This window comes from Lissotriton vulgaris, chromosome 9, assembly GCF_964263255.1.
Source record: "Lissotriton vulgaris chromosome 9, aLisVul1.2, whole genome shotgun sequence".
NCBI classification, from domain to species: Eukaryota; Metazoa; Chordata; class Amphibia; order Caudata; family Salamandridae; genus Lissotriton; species Lissotriton vulgaris.
In genome coordinates, this window is record NC_141697.1 from 1060011882 (window position 1) to 1060028122 (window position 16241).

General features: G+C 48.4%; 1 protein-coding gene across 1 annotated transcript in view; it reads left to right on the top strand.

The window, feature by feature from the left end:
• DNAH1 (dynein axonemal heavy chain 1) overlaps positions 1 to 16241 on the top strand; it is an 822394-nt gene that overhangs the window by 21990 nt on the left and 784163 nt on the right. The window contains exons 3-5 of the mRNA XM_086939555.1: positions 4571 to 4643; positions 4733 to 4907; positions 7925 to 8081. Of these exons, the coding sequence (XP_086795681.1) occupies positions 4571 to 4643; positions 4733 to 4907; positions 7925 to 8081 (405 nt within the window). The remainder of the gene's footprint in view (positions 1 to 4570; positions 4644 to 4732; positions 4908 to 7924; positions 8082 to 16241) is intronic.

Sequence of the window (16241 nt, forward strand, 5' to 3'; positions counted from 1 at the left end):
ATCAATCAATCAATTAATCGCATTTATATAGCGCGCTACTCACCCAGAGGGTCTCAAGGCGCTGGGGGAGGGGGGTCCGCTACTGCTCGAACAGCCAGGTCTTGAGTTGCTTCCTGAAGGCGAGGTGGTCCTGGGTCAGGCGGAGGTGGGTGGGGAGGGAGTTCCATGTCTTGGCGGCGAGATAGGAGAAGGACCGTCCCCCTGTGGTGGCTCTTCGGATGCGGGGGACGGCGGCGAGGGCGTGGCTGGTCGATCGAAGCTGGCGTTTGGGAGCGTAGAAGTTGAGGCGGTTGTTGAGGTATTCTGGGCCTTGGTTGTGTAGGGCTTTGTGTGCGTAGGTGAGGAGACGGAAGGTAATTCTCTTGTTGACCGGGAGCCAGTGCAGGTCTCTCAGGTGTCCGGAGATGTGGCTGCGACGGGGGATGTCCAGGATGAGTTGTGCTGAGGCATTCTGGATCCGCTGGAGTCTCTTCTGGAGTTTGGCGGTGGTTCCGGCGTAGAGGGAGTTGCCGTAGTCCAGACGGCTGGTGACGAGGGCCTGGGTGACCGTCTTCCTGGTCTCGGTGGGGATCCACCGGAAGATCTTACGTAGCATGCGCAGGATGTTGAAGCACGACGAGGAGACGGCGTTGACTTGTCTGGTCATGGAGAGGGCGGAGTCCAGGATGAAGCCCAGGTTGCGTGCGTGGTCTGTTGGTTTGGGTGCGCTGCCTACGGCGGGGGGCCACCAGGAGTCGTCCCAAGCGGTGGGTGAGGATCCCAGGATGAGGACTTCCGTCTTGTCCGAGTTCAGTTTCAGGCGGCTGTTCTTCATCCATTCGGCTACCTCTTTCATCCCTTCGTGAAGGTTGGCTCTGGCGGTGGCGAGGTCGTTGGTAAGGGAGAGGATCAGCTGGGTGTCGTTGGCGTAGGAGATGATGTTGAGGTTGTGCTGGCGTGCGATGTCTGCGAGGGGGCTCATGTAGACGTTGAAGAGGGTTGGACTGAGCGAGGAGCCTTGAGGGACGCCGCAGATGACTTCGGTGGCTTCAGATCTGAATGGAGGGAGACAGACTCTCTGTGTCCTTCCGGCGAGGAAGGAGATGATCCACTCCAGTGCCTTCTCCTGGACTCCGACGTTGCTGAGGCGTTGTACTAGGGTATGGTGGCAGACAGTGTCGAAGGCCGCGGAGAGGTCGAGGAGGATGAGGGCAGCAGTTTCTCCGTTGTCGAGCAGCGCTCGGATGTCATCGGTGGCTGCGATCAGGCCGGTCTCGGTGCTGTGGTTGGCCCGGAAGCCAGACTGCGAGGGGTCGAGGGATCCGTTCGTCTCGAGGAAGGCGGCCAGCTGCTTGTTGACGGTCTTCTCGATGACTTTTGCAGGAAACAGGAGCAGCGAGATGGGGCGGTAGTTCTTGAGGTCGGTGGGGTTGGCCGATGGCTTCTTGAGTAGGGGATGTAAAGACTCAAATGTCCTTAATAAGATTTTGGAACCGACAGGAGCCTGGTGGTGACCAGAAGGTCTCAATTTGGTGCAGAAAGGAAATTCAAGTAAGCAGCTTACGCTGGGCGCGAGATGTGAGGAAAACCCTCCAGTCTGTAGCCGCGCACTTAAAATTGAGCCTCTCCCCACCTTCGTTGAATATAGTTTGTACTAAGAAAATGCTTAGAGACCAAGGGCTCGAATACTCTAGATCACGAGACATGGACTATCTGAGGCTAAAAAAATCGATTAACTGGGTAAAGAATGAATGGGAAAAGGAGGTCCAGTTCCCATACTTGGATTTGTTGCCCAATAGATGGCTAAGACACGAAATCTTGAAGTTTCGGGTGGGCCTAAATCCATGGAAGATTGAAAGAAAAATAAGAGTGGCCCTGATCCAACCAGACGGTACTTGTAAATGTGGTTTAGGAGTAAGAAATGATATTTTACATATACTGCTTGACTGTACATGGATTTTAGCAGTTCGGAAAGTATTCTTACGTCCAATTGTTTAAAAATATGAGGTGAACTCACGTGCTGACACCATTGACCTCCTTACAGAAATGTCATTTTTGGATATTACAATTGCGTTGGGGAAGTTTCTGAAAGCGATAAGAGAATGTGTAACGGAGGTAACAAAGGAGGGTGGGACAGTTTAAAATTTACAGAGTATCCCAATTTTATGTCTTATGGTTTTATAACTTTTATAGATGTGTAAAATGAATTGCGGTTTTAACTATTTTATCAATGTGTGGATCCATTGTTCTATGTATGGTTTATAGACTATTGTCTAAATAAACTTTGTTATCCATTCAATTAATTGGAGAACAAATATGACTCCATTGCAGTTTGGGAATGCTTCACTTCCCTATCCTTACTCTGGGTGTAGGAAGTACTCTTCAAGCTAGAGGAATATCAGAGCGAGTACTCAATTGCTAGCAGTGAGAGAACAATTCTCCTCTGTGCTAATTGAAAATGTGAACAATACTTCATCCAAGCAATGGCTGAAGGGTGCCTTCCCACCAGTGACCCACAGGATTGATCCAAAGCTGTATGCTTTTGGGGGTTGATGACATGAGCTGTGGCGCCCAGCTTAAGCTGTCCGTAGACAGACCGATAATTACTTGAAGGTGTAAAATTAACATATTTCTGTGAAGTACTTCCACCAAAAACTTCAGATGTTCGGCAAACATGCTATCACGTTTTAAAATATCCACTTTGTTGGGATACACAAGAGTGATTAACACCTTCAGCGCGGTGCAGATTCCTGCGCTGTGCTGAACGTTCTAATGAGCCAACGGGCTCATGACGGAACGGTTCCGTCATGAGCACAGGCCAACCAACGCTCATGACGGAACCGTTCCGTCAATAGCATCGAAGGGGCTAACAGGTCAATAAAATTGAGGGCCTTTTCCTACTTGGAAGCAAAAGGCTATATTCACAAAGGTAAATTTGGTTGTAAACATAGATGTACGACTAAATGTACCTTTTTATGCCTGGCGGGAATTCACAAAAGGATTTCTTGCATGAGTAAGCCCATTTACATGTCCCAAATGTGGAGTTCTCCTTACCTATAAATCCCACTCAAGGAATGGGAAACTGGGCATTGCAAGGTATAGTTAGCATTGGAAGTTTGTGAACACCCACAGTCATGGCTGTTTGTTGTCATTCACAAATTATTTTCGTTCCTTTTTTCATGCTGAAAAGGGTTGGATTTTTACTCCAGCCAAGGGCTGACATAAACCAATTTTGAGGTTGGGAAGTGATATATATCATGAACAGAATTGGTGGGGGTGTAGCAGAAGGGTTTTTTCCTCTGGATAAAATATTTTACCCCCAAAGAGAGATAAAATGTGCCTATGCTCAGGGGATTCTCTTTGACCTTTGTAGAGTTTCCGCTGTAGAGAACTCTGTATTGTGAGAATAGGATTCCTCTGGGAATATCACACTACCTTCCTAGGGATATGCATGGAAACCTCCACCTTTCACAGTTTCTGTCCATATCCATGGAAATGTTTGTGAATCGCCAAAAGTAGTAAATCTTCACTTGAAAATGGGTGCAGATCTGCAAATCTTGATTTTCTGCTTTCTTTGTGAATATGGACCATAGTGATGAGTGATGCTTCGTTTGGGGAGCAACGTGATAGCCCGTTGGCTAAGGGCCAGTATCCAAAAAAATAAGAAGTAACTGCTCTGAGTCTGGCCTCTTAACTGAGAATAGCGAGATGATTTGGGGGACAGCAGCTGAAATCTCAGTATGAAATACCATGCGGGAGAAATACAGAAATTGGCATGGAAACATGTCCTTTGTAATTACTGGGAAACTTGGTAACAGTAAATCCAGGAGTGGGGAAATAGCGGTGATCATATATTCTGATATGTTGGCGGAGTGCTTAGCTGGACACCTCTCTAAAGAAATCCTTTTTCTTATGAACATTTTAAAGTATTCCTCCTGTATAACAGAAGGTTCTTACGACCCAATCTCTGACGGATATAGTGCTCCGCCTGATCACAACTGCACCTGGATTTTCTGAGTGAGGGAATCCTGGTGGCGATTTTATCAGTTGGTTAAATTGCAGGAGGATTGACCAGTGGAGGTGGCCATGAATAAAGCTAGCCAACGTCTGACCCCCTGTGACAGCACAGAGGAAGCATGAATTGCTCCATCCTGTCTGCCACCAGCCTGCTCCTCGACTTCATGCCCTTTCCACTTCCCTCCTTCATCCCTCTGCAGTGCAAAGATCTCTGTGGCAATGGGGATTCTGCATCGAATTAGACCTGGTAATTCCAGGTCTACATATAATTCGACCTTCCAGGGACAAAAACGTGGAATATCCAGATGTAGGGATATTAGCTGGAAACGTATCCTTCGACCACCTCGCACTCAAATCCAGTACATGTGCAATCCAAGCCTAGTGGGCGGCATATGTGACATCATGTGGACAACAAAAAGATTCAAAGTAATCTTCTAGAAGAGTGTAACTTCTCCCTGGAACCTATAATACTTTTGTTTAAAATATCAGTTTGCTTAATCTATTACAAAACAAGAAATGTTTACTGCTGAGTTGTCCAAGTGCCCGCAGAATTATGAGTCTTTTTTTCTTTTAGAATGTAAATGCTGGGCCGGAGGTGCAGCAGGAGTTAATCTGGAAGGCGGAAAAAGAGCAACATACACCAAAAGGTAAGTGATCTTGCATATCCAGCCTTTGTGCTAAATCTAGTCTTGATTTATGAAGTGCTCATATGTTCCCACTGGTGCTTATTTTGCAGTCACAACGTTCCAGGCTCCACAAGACTTGCAGCCATATCTGGATAAACAGGTTTTTGGACCAACCACAGAACAGAAGCAGAAGTCAGATTTCCCTGGTCAAGCCTATAATCCTAAAGTTCAGCTTCCCTATGAGGTGGTTCCAGGGCAGAGCCCCCGAAAAGTAGAGATTGACAGGTAACCACTGAAAGTCAGGAATAGATGTTGGTAGGCCGAAAATGTCTTGAGGCTGGATCGATACTAATATCTGTTTGGTTTTGATTCCACATTCAATGTGTAGGCAAGCCAAAGCCTTGCTAAATGTTTCTTTAACTTGTGGTCTTATCTAATAGATTGTCAGTGAAGTGCTTGATTTACTGTTTTACTTCATGATTGTTTCTTATATTTTGAGTGCATGTGTTGCATGTTTAAACTGTGAAGTTGACATTAATTTGGCTATAGCATGGTGCTTGCTATTGTGCCAAATCTATGTCTTCAATTGAATTCTATCTCAAAATGTTCTGACCTGCCTCTTCTTGTGAAGAATTGACAGTTGGAGTGCCATGTGCAACTGGGAGACCAGTGGAATCCTTAGTTCATGTGAGTTGTGGGCCAATCAGTAAATGTAAGATGAGGTTTCTCACCGATCACAGAAGTACCTCTAAGTAAACTATCTGGGGTCCACTGGCAAAATCCAAAACAACTTCAACAAAGGGCAACTATTCAATGACAATGCAGAGTACATTTTAAATCCTTTGAACAGAAAAGACTAACAAAGATACAAAAAGCCCTAAAACTGGTAGGAAATTAATAAGGCTATTCATAATTTTACGTGCAATTGAAAAATATATTTGTCAGTATCTATGGTTATTAATCATCTTGGTGCCGTGATTTTCTTCTATGTAATAAAACCAATCATGTACAGAATGTCCAGCTATTCATTTAGACCAAGTAAATATATTTTAGGTGTTTGTAACTGGTCAGCTTCCTTGGTATCCTTGTTTACATACGTAAAAATATATATCAGTCATTATCAATGGATTGCTGCAATTCAGATTTGTCATTTTGTCAAAAACCATTTTTTGCAGTTGATCCTCATTATGTTTTTGACGGAATCTCACACTGTAGTGATCAGGGGACAGTTCACCTTTTGAATAATTTACTGGTCAAAGCATCACTGGTACTGACATACTAGGTGACACCCCAAAAAGGTATTCAGATACATACTACATGGCGGCACTACATATTTAATAAATTCACATGTTATTTGCATACCCATCAGAATTATGGAAAAGATCCAAGGCCTCAAAAACATATGACACCATTGAATTCCCCTCAGTCCTTAAGGTTTTTTCCCAGCCTTGAAATTTGGTTAAGCTCCACTTTTTATAATCTGTAAGAAAGCCTGGCTGGACCCCACTGAACTTTCCAATCTTACTCAATTAACTGTCTCACTTTCTTGGTAAATTAATTGAGAAAGCAGCGCCCTCTGACTAGTAAACCCATATCAATTCTCTGAAAGTGCCATTTGCTATCAAGGTGGCTTTGCTGCAGAGAGTGGCCCGCCTTCAAATGATAGACTATATTCTCCCCTTGCTTGCTGATTGAGATGCCCATATTTTGGGAATTTTTTATTTCTTGGTGCCTTTTCATGTACCCTTTTCTGCAGATGGGAATTCATTGGCCTGCTGAATTGGTTCTCCTTCCTTTCTAGATGATCTTAATTTGTTCAGAGTTAGGATGCTATTGAGAGTTTGGCGGATGTGGGATATCATCCAAAATATGTGTATGTCCTGTCTGCCCTGTTGAGCGTATACATGGCTGGACACTATGCCTTATAGATTCATATCATTGTTAAACTGAAGTCATTACACTGAAACAAGTACCATGATGTACTTTCCACGCATTGTCTTGGAGCGTGAACGATAGTCCAACATTATGTCAATCTTTGAAGTATGTGAATGTTGGACTTTTTGTGCAGCAGATAAGAAATATAATTGTTTGCTACACATAGGAGACAGGGTGTGATAGAAGGTGGCCTAGATGATTTTCCTGTACACTGTTAATAACACAGACGATCCTGTTGCAAAGTGAGAAGTCAGTAGTCTTTCCTGCTGCATCCAGGATTGCCAACAAGTTATTTTACTTCACAGAGTGTAGGCCTGCTGCACTTTGTTAAATTAAAAGGGATTAATTTAACATTTGATAGCCTTTCCAACAATCGCCGGTGTGGAGAAGGCACTGCTTCTACAGACATGCTGCAAAATCTGTAGTTGCTTGGCCGTGTAGTGGTTAGTTGTCATTGACAGTGGCTATAGCCTGCATGTCATGAGCTGATGCATGTGAACAATTACTATGGTGGCATATGCTCTCATTCCTTTCCCTAAGAGTTTCCCACCCCACTACTCTCTGTGACATGGCCCTTTTCTTCTTCACCCCTCCCCTAAGTGTCTATGACACTTCCCATTGGATTTGTTAACTTCTTACCGCTGTGACACAGGCCTCAGCCTGACAAACAGTTTAAATGTGGATACAAAAAATGTACCTCAAAGACGAGCTCATTTCTTGGGCTCGATCGACAGTTGTAGTCATTGATGAGGTGAGAATGTTATCACAACAGGTCAGGGACATTTCCACAGTTTTCTGTTGAGATTGCAATGGGTGGAACAGCAGTGTTTTTCAGGGGGATATCTGTAGAAATGCCATCAGACCCCCCACCCCTCCGCCTAATTTATGTGGCCATACTATTTCAGCCAGCATTACAGCTGTCAAATGGATATTTCTGATGACAGAGTGGATGGTCATTCAGTCCTTGGCAATATCTCACTATAAAGCCCTCAAAATAGGGATGCAGCTCACAGAAAATGGTACAGAAAACAGTGTTCTGTGGGAGCATGCTGTCCTGTTTGTGCCCTTCTCAAACTAAGGCCCAAAGACTGTATGCTACAACCACTAGTCAGTTAATACAGTTTTGTACTATTCTTCAGTACATTGTCTGGGATACACACTGTTCTGGTATATGCAGTGAAAAAGAGACCATTTGATAACCTTTGGTAAAATATGTGTTCAGTTGGACTGTTTGAGTGCAATCATGGGTGTTTGGTAAATAAACATTTGACTTTTGCGCACTAGCTTATTAAACACTTGATCTTTAGTACTACATTTAAAACTTTACATTTTGAATATCATTATGAATTCCTTGGTTCTCTATACAGAAGGAGGAGGCTGTTCTTGAGTATGGATATCGCTCAGCTCTTAGCACAAGAAGGAATAGATTCCAATCAACTAATGCCACGCCATCCAGATCCAGCGAATCCACCAACCATTGAAAACAAGGCAGGACCACCTTTGAACGCCTACCTTCCCCTCGAGGTAAGACTGAGAGACATCTTTGTGAATACATTCTCCTCTCCAAATATATTATAGGCCACCGTTACCCATCTGCATTTTCTTTTTTTTTTTGTTTAAATTTTTTATTGTTGCATTAGAAGGATCACAAAGGTAATGAATCTGCATACGGTAGAGCGTCGACATTCAGCTCTGGCCGTCAATCACGCAACTTTTCTGATGTTGTGAAACATAGTACCCCTCAATAGAACTCTTGCTTTCAAACCAGCAACATAGAAAAAAGAAAACAAAAACCATAGAAGTCTATTATACAGCAGGCCTCTACCTCCTCCCTCCCATCACCCACCTCCTGGTCTCCCCTTTCCCCGCTCAAGTGGTCCCACAGTTCCTTGAGTGGGAACCGGGCAGTAGTAAAGTACATATTTACAATCATGGCATCCCCGCATTCAGTCTATCTCAAACAGGGTCCCATGGGCCTCGCGGCATAATGTCTCATTCTAGTCCGTGGTGGTGCCTCCACTTAGCCCACACCCTCCGAAACTTTTTGGGACATCCCCTGGCTATGTAGGTCACCCTCTCCGCCGCCATGTACAGGTCCAGTCCTCGTCTCCATTCCTCTAAGTCTGGTTTTTCAGGCGCCCCCCAGCGCCGTGCGATGTCTCGTTTTGCCACTACGAGCGCTAACACCAGAAAGATACATAGGGGACGGGGTAGGTCTATTTCAGTGGTCATACCCAGCAGCGCCAATCTAGGGTCTCGTGGTACGTCTGCCCCAAGTACCTCCCCAGTTCCCGGAGCACAGCCCCCCAGTATTCCTGAATGACTGCACAACCCCAGATTATATGGAAAAAATCTGCATTCTGGTGGCGGCATCTGAGGCATGTCGTGTCCGGTATTCTGCCCATCCTAAATAGTCTCACCCTGTCAAAGTATGATCTGTGTAACACTTTAAATTGAATAAGACGTAGCCTTGACTTGATGGCCACCTCCCGTGGGTGCATGAGGGCGAGCTCCCAGTCCAGATCCTCCATGGAACCCACGTCCGCCTCCCATTTGAATCGCAAGCTCTGCAAATCCCCTAGCATGTTGTTGGTCAGGGTTTTATACGTGAGGGATACCGCCACCCTCCCTACCTGTTCCTGTAGCAGTCTACCCTCAAGTGGAGCATATTCTGGAAGGTCTGTGAGTGTAATGTGTTGTGCCCTCCATGCGTGTTGCAGTTGGACGTATTTGAAGTATTTGGTGTTGAGGAGGCCAAAGTCGTCTTGGAGTGCCTGGAAGGTTTTTAGGTCTCCCATTGCTATCACGTCACCCACTGTGGAAATTCCGATGTCGTCCCACCTTCTGAAGCCTTTCAGCTTATGCAACTCTCCCAGCCATCTGCAGCACCACAGTGGCGTCTGTTTAGTGGGCCTTTTGTCCCACCCCATTCTTTTGGACGCTCTATTCCAAGCTGTGAACGTAATCCTGGTGGCCGGGAGGAAGTGTCGTCCCATCTTCTCCCCATAGAGATAGTGGAAGATGGTCTTACCTGACCATTTAGACCTTTCCAAGGCGTATGTGGGGTGGTCAGCTGCAGCATGCAGCCATTCATTGATCGGGGCGAGATGTTCCGCCCAGTAGTACGCCTCGAGGTTGGGGAGCGAAATCCCCCCACTATACTGATGGCGCTGTAGGGTGGATAGCGCCACTCTCGGCTGCTTCCCCAGCCACAGGAAGGCACGCAGGTCAGCGTGGATTTCATTCAGGGTCTTATTCGGGAAAGGATAGTAATCGTTCTGGAGTGCACAAAGAAACTTGGGGAGGAGGACCATTTTATATAGTGCAGCACGGCCCAGTATGGTGAGCGGGAGCTGTCTCCATCTATCCATCTCCGTCGTTGCTTCCAGCATTATGCGGGCCAGATTAGTAGCGAAAGAACGTGCCCTGTCTAATGTTATAAAGATTCCTAGATATTTGAAACATTCTTTAGTGTGTATCAATCACTCTGGCAGGCAGGCTCCCCGTTCCTTGCCCTGTGGATCGTAAAGGATCGACTTGTGCCAATTTATCGTGTGCCCTGCTCGCGCCCCAAAGTCGCCGAGTTCCCCAAACAGCGCTGGGATAGTCGTGTCTGGGTCTGTCACGAACAGCAGTACGTCGTCGGCATATAGGGATATTTTTTCCTGTGTGGCGGCCGAGTCACCCCAGGTAAAGCCTCTGATTGCCTGATTCCTTCTGATCCTTATCGCTAATATCTCAATGGTGAGGGTGAACAGGAGGGGGGACAGTGGGCAGCCCTGTCGCGTGCCACGCCCGATGGGGAATTCGCGGGACAGCCTCCCATTAACCCGCACCCTCGCTCTCGGGCCCGAGTAGAGGAGTTGAACCCACTGCAGGTATTTAGGTCCAAATCCAAACCGTTTGAGGGTCTCCATCAGGAAGGGCCAGTGTACTGCGTTGAATGCCTTCTCCGCATCCAGGGAGACGAACCAGTGGGGTTCACTTCTCCCAGAGACCTCTTGCAGCCAGTTGTGGGTGCGACGGAGATTAAGCTTGGTCGCCCTATCGGGGAGGAAGCCGGATTGGTCCATATGTACTAGCTCAGTGATGACCTGTCTCAGGCGCCAAGCCAGGACTGTGGCCAGAATTTTCATGTCTATATTTAGCAGGGAGATTGGGCGGTAGGAGGAGCAGTCATCTCTAGGTTTCCCCTCTTTGTAAATTGGTACAATGATGGCCAGGTCCAGGTCGGGAGGGAGACTACCCGCCCGGAGCGATTCAGTAAATAGGGCCCTCATGTGCCGCTGCAATAAGTCAGCCGTTCGTTTAAAAAACTCAGCCGGGAAGCCGTTGGGACCCGGCGTTTTCCCTGGCTTCAGGGCCGCTATGGCTTCCGAGAGCTCCTCCAGCGTTAAATCCGCCTCTAAGGCTACACTAGCTTCGGTGGATAGGGTAGGAACCTCCATGTCTCCCTAGTAGTATTGGGCGTCCTCACTGTCGCCCAGTTCCCTGGCCCTATAAAAGTCCTCATAGTAGGTCGCGAAAGCCTCCGCTATGTCACCATCTGTGTTCGCCCTCCTGTCCCTCGCACACCTGATCTGATCCACCCATCTTGAGGCCCGTTCCTCCCTGCTCAGCCAAGCTAAAAGTTTACCGGACTTGTCACCTATGTCATATAGCATGTGTAGTGTCGCCAATGCCTGGGTGCGTGCCTCATCCGTGGCCAATTCCCGATAGAGTCTCTGTGTGTCAAGTAGTCTTCTAAGGCTCGCCTCCTCTTTCTGCTGGAGGTAGTCTGCTTCTAAGGTTAGGACATTTGCCTCAGCGTTCGCTATCTCGCCCTGCTGTGCCCGCCTGGCCTCACCTAGCCTACTCTGGATGCGGTCCCGGAGGACCGGTTTCATCGCCTCCCAGAGAGTAACTCCGGAGTCCACTGATCCCTCATTTTCGGCCAGGTATACCCGTATGTCCGCCCGCATACCCCCAAGTATTTCTGGCTTTTGGATGTCCCACGCCGTTAGTCTCCACTGCGCCCGCCTGACTCCCGTCGCCCGCCTCAGGTGTACATATAACGGGGAGTGATCAGAAATCCCTCTCGCCTTGTATTCCGCTAGGTCGTCCACCGAGATCTCCTGCCGGGACACGAAGACATAATCGAGCCTGGAGAAGACCTTATGAGCCCCTGAGTAAAATGAATACGTTTCTTGTGTAGGATGAAGCCATCTCCAGACGTCCGTGAGACCCATGGTAGTCATGAGGCGTGCTAGTGCAGTTGTGCGTTCCCCCATGCGTGGTGACCCGGACCTATCTTGCTCGATGGACATCACATCGTTAAAATCCCCACCCACCACTTGTGTTGTGTCCGCCGTATCTAGCAGGATGTCGGTGACTGCCTTAAGTGTACGTGGTTGTAGCTTGGGGGGGCGTATACAGACAGAATTGTGTAACTACGTCTTTTCCACATCCCCTGAACTCCCACATACGTGCCCTGTGGATCCAACCAGGTGCGAGTAACCGTGAACGGCAGCGCTTTGTTTATGAGAATCGCAACTCCCCTGGAGTCCGAAGTGTAGCCTGCATGTGCCAGAACAGTGTATCGCCCTCTCGCTATGAAAGCGCAGTTATTCCCTCTCAGGTGAGTTTCCTGGAGGAGGATAATGTCAGGTGCCAGTCTCTTGAGGTAGGCGGTAACCAGACCCCTCTTAATTTTGGACCCCAGGCCGTTCACATTCCAAGTGAGCACGGTGACCCCTGTATCATTCCTGCATGGAGTATCTAGTGGGCTTGCCATATTTCAACACAGCGTCTCCCCCGAGCGGGAGCTCGGCATGGGAAAGACCCCCGGTGTGGGCTGGTATAGCTCTGCTGTTGTTTGACGAACTTCCCCTCCCCCTCCCCTGCACTCTCAACAACCCCAACGTGGGGTAACACGGTAACCCAACCCCATCCCGCACCCCCCTCCCCACCTCCCTCCCCATCCAGTTGCATCCTAATCCGGGACTCAACTATCCACGGGAGAATGCCTGTCGCCCTCCCACACATCCCACCCTCAATAAACAACAACCAGTGCTAAAAACACAAAGAACAGTAGTGGGGGTGTGCCAACTTGCTTGCTCCGCATCGCCGAGCCGCCATCTTTTCCCGATCCCAGTGCACCATTGTTCACGAATGCGAGTCTTGTGTGTCCCCATGCCCCTCTTGACCTGTAGAGTCTTGCTCCAGTTGCTGGATTTCTTTGGCCAGAGGGTGCAACAAATCACTCCTTGTATCGTCCTCCTCTCCTCCGGATGCGCGGCCCTCCGACTCCTCCATATCTTCTCCTTCAGAGCGGAGTCCATTTCTCAGGCTACTAAATCTCGAGTCTGCCACGGAGTCGGTGCCCGGTGACGCCGACCTGCCTCGTCTCCTGTCCTGCAAGTTTTGTGTCCTATATGGAGTCGCCGGCGTCTTCTTCTGCGTCCTCCTCAGTCTTCGTCGCTGTGGCTTTGGCCTCTCCCATTTCGGTCGTTCTCGTAGTGCCTGGTCAAGCGCTGCCCGGCCTGCCGCCTCCCCACCGTTCAGGATAGGGCACTCCTCGAGCCACTGCCATGCGTCGTCCGGGTGTGCAAAAAAGATGGATTTGCCCTGATAGATGACCTTGAGCTTGGCCGGGAAGAGGAGCATATACTGAATGTTGAGGGACCTCAGCTTTGCCTTTACGGCGTCAAAGGAGCGGCGCTGTTTTGAGACTTCCTGACTGTAGTCCGGGAAGATCAATATGGTGGCATTTTCAAAGCGGATCTCACCCATATTCCTGGCTTCTCGTAGGATCAGATCTCGATCGGCAAAGTTCAGGAAGCGCGCTATGACTGGTCGCGGTCTCGCTCCCTCCTGGGGTTTGGCCAGGAGCGCCCTGTGTGCCCTCTCTATGATAAAGCACGGGGAGAACCGCGCCGTCGGGAAGGTCTTTTTGAGCCAGTCGAGGAGGAAGGCGGTCATACTCCTTTCTTCAATCCCTTCTCTAAAGCCCACAAAGCGTAGGTTGTTCCGCCTTGACCTATTTTCGGCATCGTCCACCTTCCACAGAAGTTGACGGTGGGAGGCCTGGAGCTCTGCCATGTCCTTCTTAAGCGTAGAGACCGATTCCTCATTGTCCGTCAACCTCGTCTCAGCCACCGTGACCCTGTCGGTCAAGTTTCGAAAGTCCTGGCGTAACAGCGTCACCTCGGACCCTACCTCCCCAATTTTCGTTTCCAAGGCCGCTCGTGAAGCTTGGATGTCCGTTCTAGACGCCTGTATGGCCTCCAGTAACATGTCCGTATCATTGCGTGCGCCAGATTGCACGGGCTGTTGTTCCACCATAGGTCGCGGAGCAGCGAAATTGTCCATTGGGCCCTGTCTCGTGGCCTTGGGTATCGTTTCCCTCTTGCCCATGCCTGCGTTGTCTAGAGGCCAGGAGCTCCTGGGATAAATCCCCCTTCCTCTGTGAGATCGTGGGGCTCGGCCGTGTGCCGGGGACAGAGGCAGAGCTATGTAGCGCCTCGACCACTCCAGTCCCTTGGGCGGCCTCTATTCGTGTTCCCTAGGTCTCTGGGTCAGGGCCCGAGTACACTCCCCGTCCTGGGTGTGGGGAGCCGGGGGGTATTCCTCCGCTCGTGGCTCGTGGGGGTTCTTCCCCGAGAGTCTTACCACCTCAAGCCCGGGTCTCAGGGCGTAGGCACAGGCGGTGCAGCGCTGTGAGTGGAGGTCTCGAGGTGTCGTCCAGCCGCTCCCTTTCCCGTGTGGGCTGTCGGGTTCTAGCACAGCAGGGCCTGGTCTTCTCACTCCCGGTAGGCCTCAGTGGCCCTCTGCGGTTTGACCGCCGTCTCCCCGGGCTCCTCTACTGTGCAGCCACCCATCTGCATTTTCTGAGAAAAATTTTACTCTGTCTTGCCTCTAAAGATGACACTACATTGAACATGGAGGTAAAGCAGAGGTAAGACAGAGGGCCAGCAAAATTTCCCTTAGAGAAGTTGTACTCATCTGCCTAACACCCAGCCTGTCAGCAGAGTAAAGCACTAAGGCTCAGCTGCCTATCCCCTGGTAGGAATACCGTGCCACTGTGCTTGTCTAACCTCTTCAACAGATAAGACTAGTGGCAGTTGTACAACGTTTCCTTAAGTAAACTTGTAAAGACATATTTGAATCATGACGCCATTCGACAGAAGACTGGAGGTGACTTTGAAACCTGTGAGAAAAAAAACCCTGCAGGCCTCAACATTACTTTTACGTAGGAACAACGAGACAACATTGCATTTCCCCATACAGACTTTTCCCTACCAGTGGGAATCCAGACCAACTCATCCAAAACCACCCCCAGTATAAATTCAGATTAACTTGCATCTAGATCCACCCTCTGTAGATATAAAAACATAAAGTGTTTCATCAAAACGTCCCTGTTGTCAGAATATAGGACTGTTCTACCAATTTGCCCCCATTACAGTTGAGGCTATAGCATATCTCTAACAAGCCACTTTCAACTAGCGATTAAATAGGTGTAACATCTTCTAAACTATGTTAGAAACAGGTGGACATGGTTTCTCTCTAGATGTGAGAATACCTGCCTAACTTGCGATCTATTAAACTGGAGATAACCAGACAAATATATTAAGATATCTTCTGGAGTTGAGTTTTCACAATGTAGAGCCTCACACCTCACAACGACAGTCCCACCCAGTGATTAGTATGTGGCATAACACCTACCAGCCTTACTATACATATCAGACGGAACCACACAATTTCCAACATAATAGAACAAGAAAGCAGTCTAGTAAAAAGATGTACTACTGAAATCCTACACCAGCCAACATTTCTATAGAAGAATGACCATGTGACACCCATACTTAGTTTCACATTATTCCTACAATATACAAGTCTTCTTTACTATTACTACTGCTACTACTACTACTACTACTGCTACTAATCTAATAATATTAATAATAATACTCATCATCATAGTTGAGCCAGTTTTTTAGATATCCCTTCATACTGTACTTCCGGCTATTTCTTAAGGCTATAACAGGTTTTACTATTGACCAGTTTAATGGCACCCAATGTACTGATCAATTGAGGGTGGAAGGCTAAATCGGCCTTACATGGAATTGAATTGTGACCTGTGCACGTGATTGTGGGTGCGAGAGAGCAAAAGCAGGCTGAGGGCGGAACGGGCTATGGAGCCGCAGAAACTACAGATCGAGCGGAGTGGGGCAAACGGAACAGAACAGATAAGAACGGTGAGAGGTGGAGAAAGGCTGAAGTGCTTGCCTGACCCCCGCCTGACCCCGCCAGACCATAACCCTCCACAACCGCCCACAGCCGTCTAGCTTGGTGAGGGAAAGACCCTGTTGGAGTCCACTGGAGTCTACTGGAGACAGAGGATGCTTACAGGTGATTGTTGGAGGCAAGCGTGGCTGCTCTTTAGCAGGCAGCCGCAGCAAGTGTGTGCCCTTGGTGTCTTGTGGAGGCACCTGACTAGTTAAGGTGCAGTCTGCCACATAACCTTGTGAGCTCCGCTTGCCGCGTCCTCGCTCCTGCTCCAGACCCCCACCGTCTCACCATAATCCTCGCTATCCATCACTAGTCCAGCTGTAATTCCATACTGCCATTGACCAACTTCAGTTTTAACCCTTCTGTCCTACAGCCTACAGCCCATAGACCACAGCCTATGATCGCCAGCACTAATTC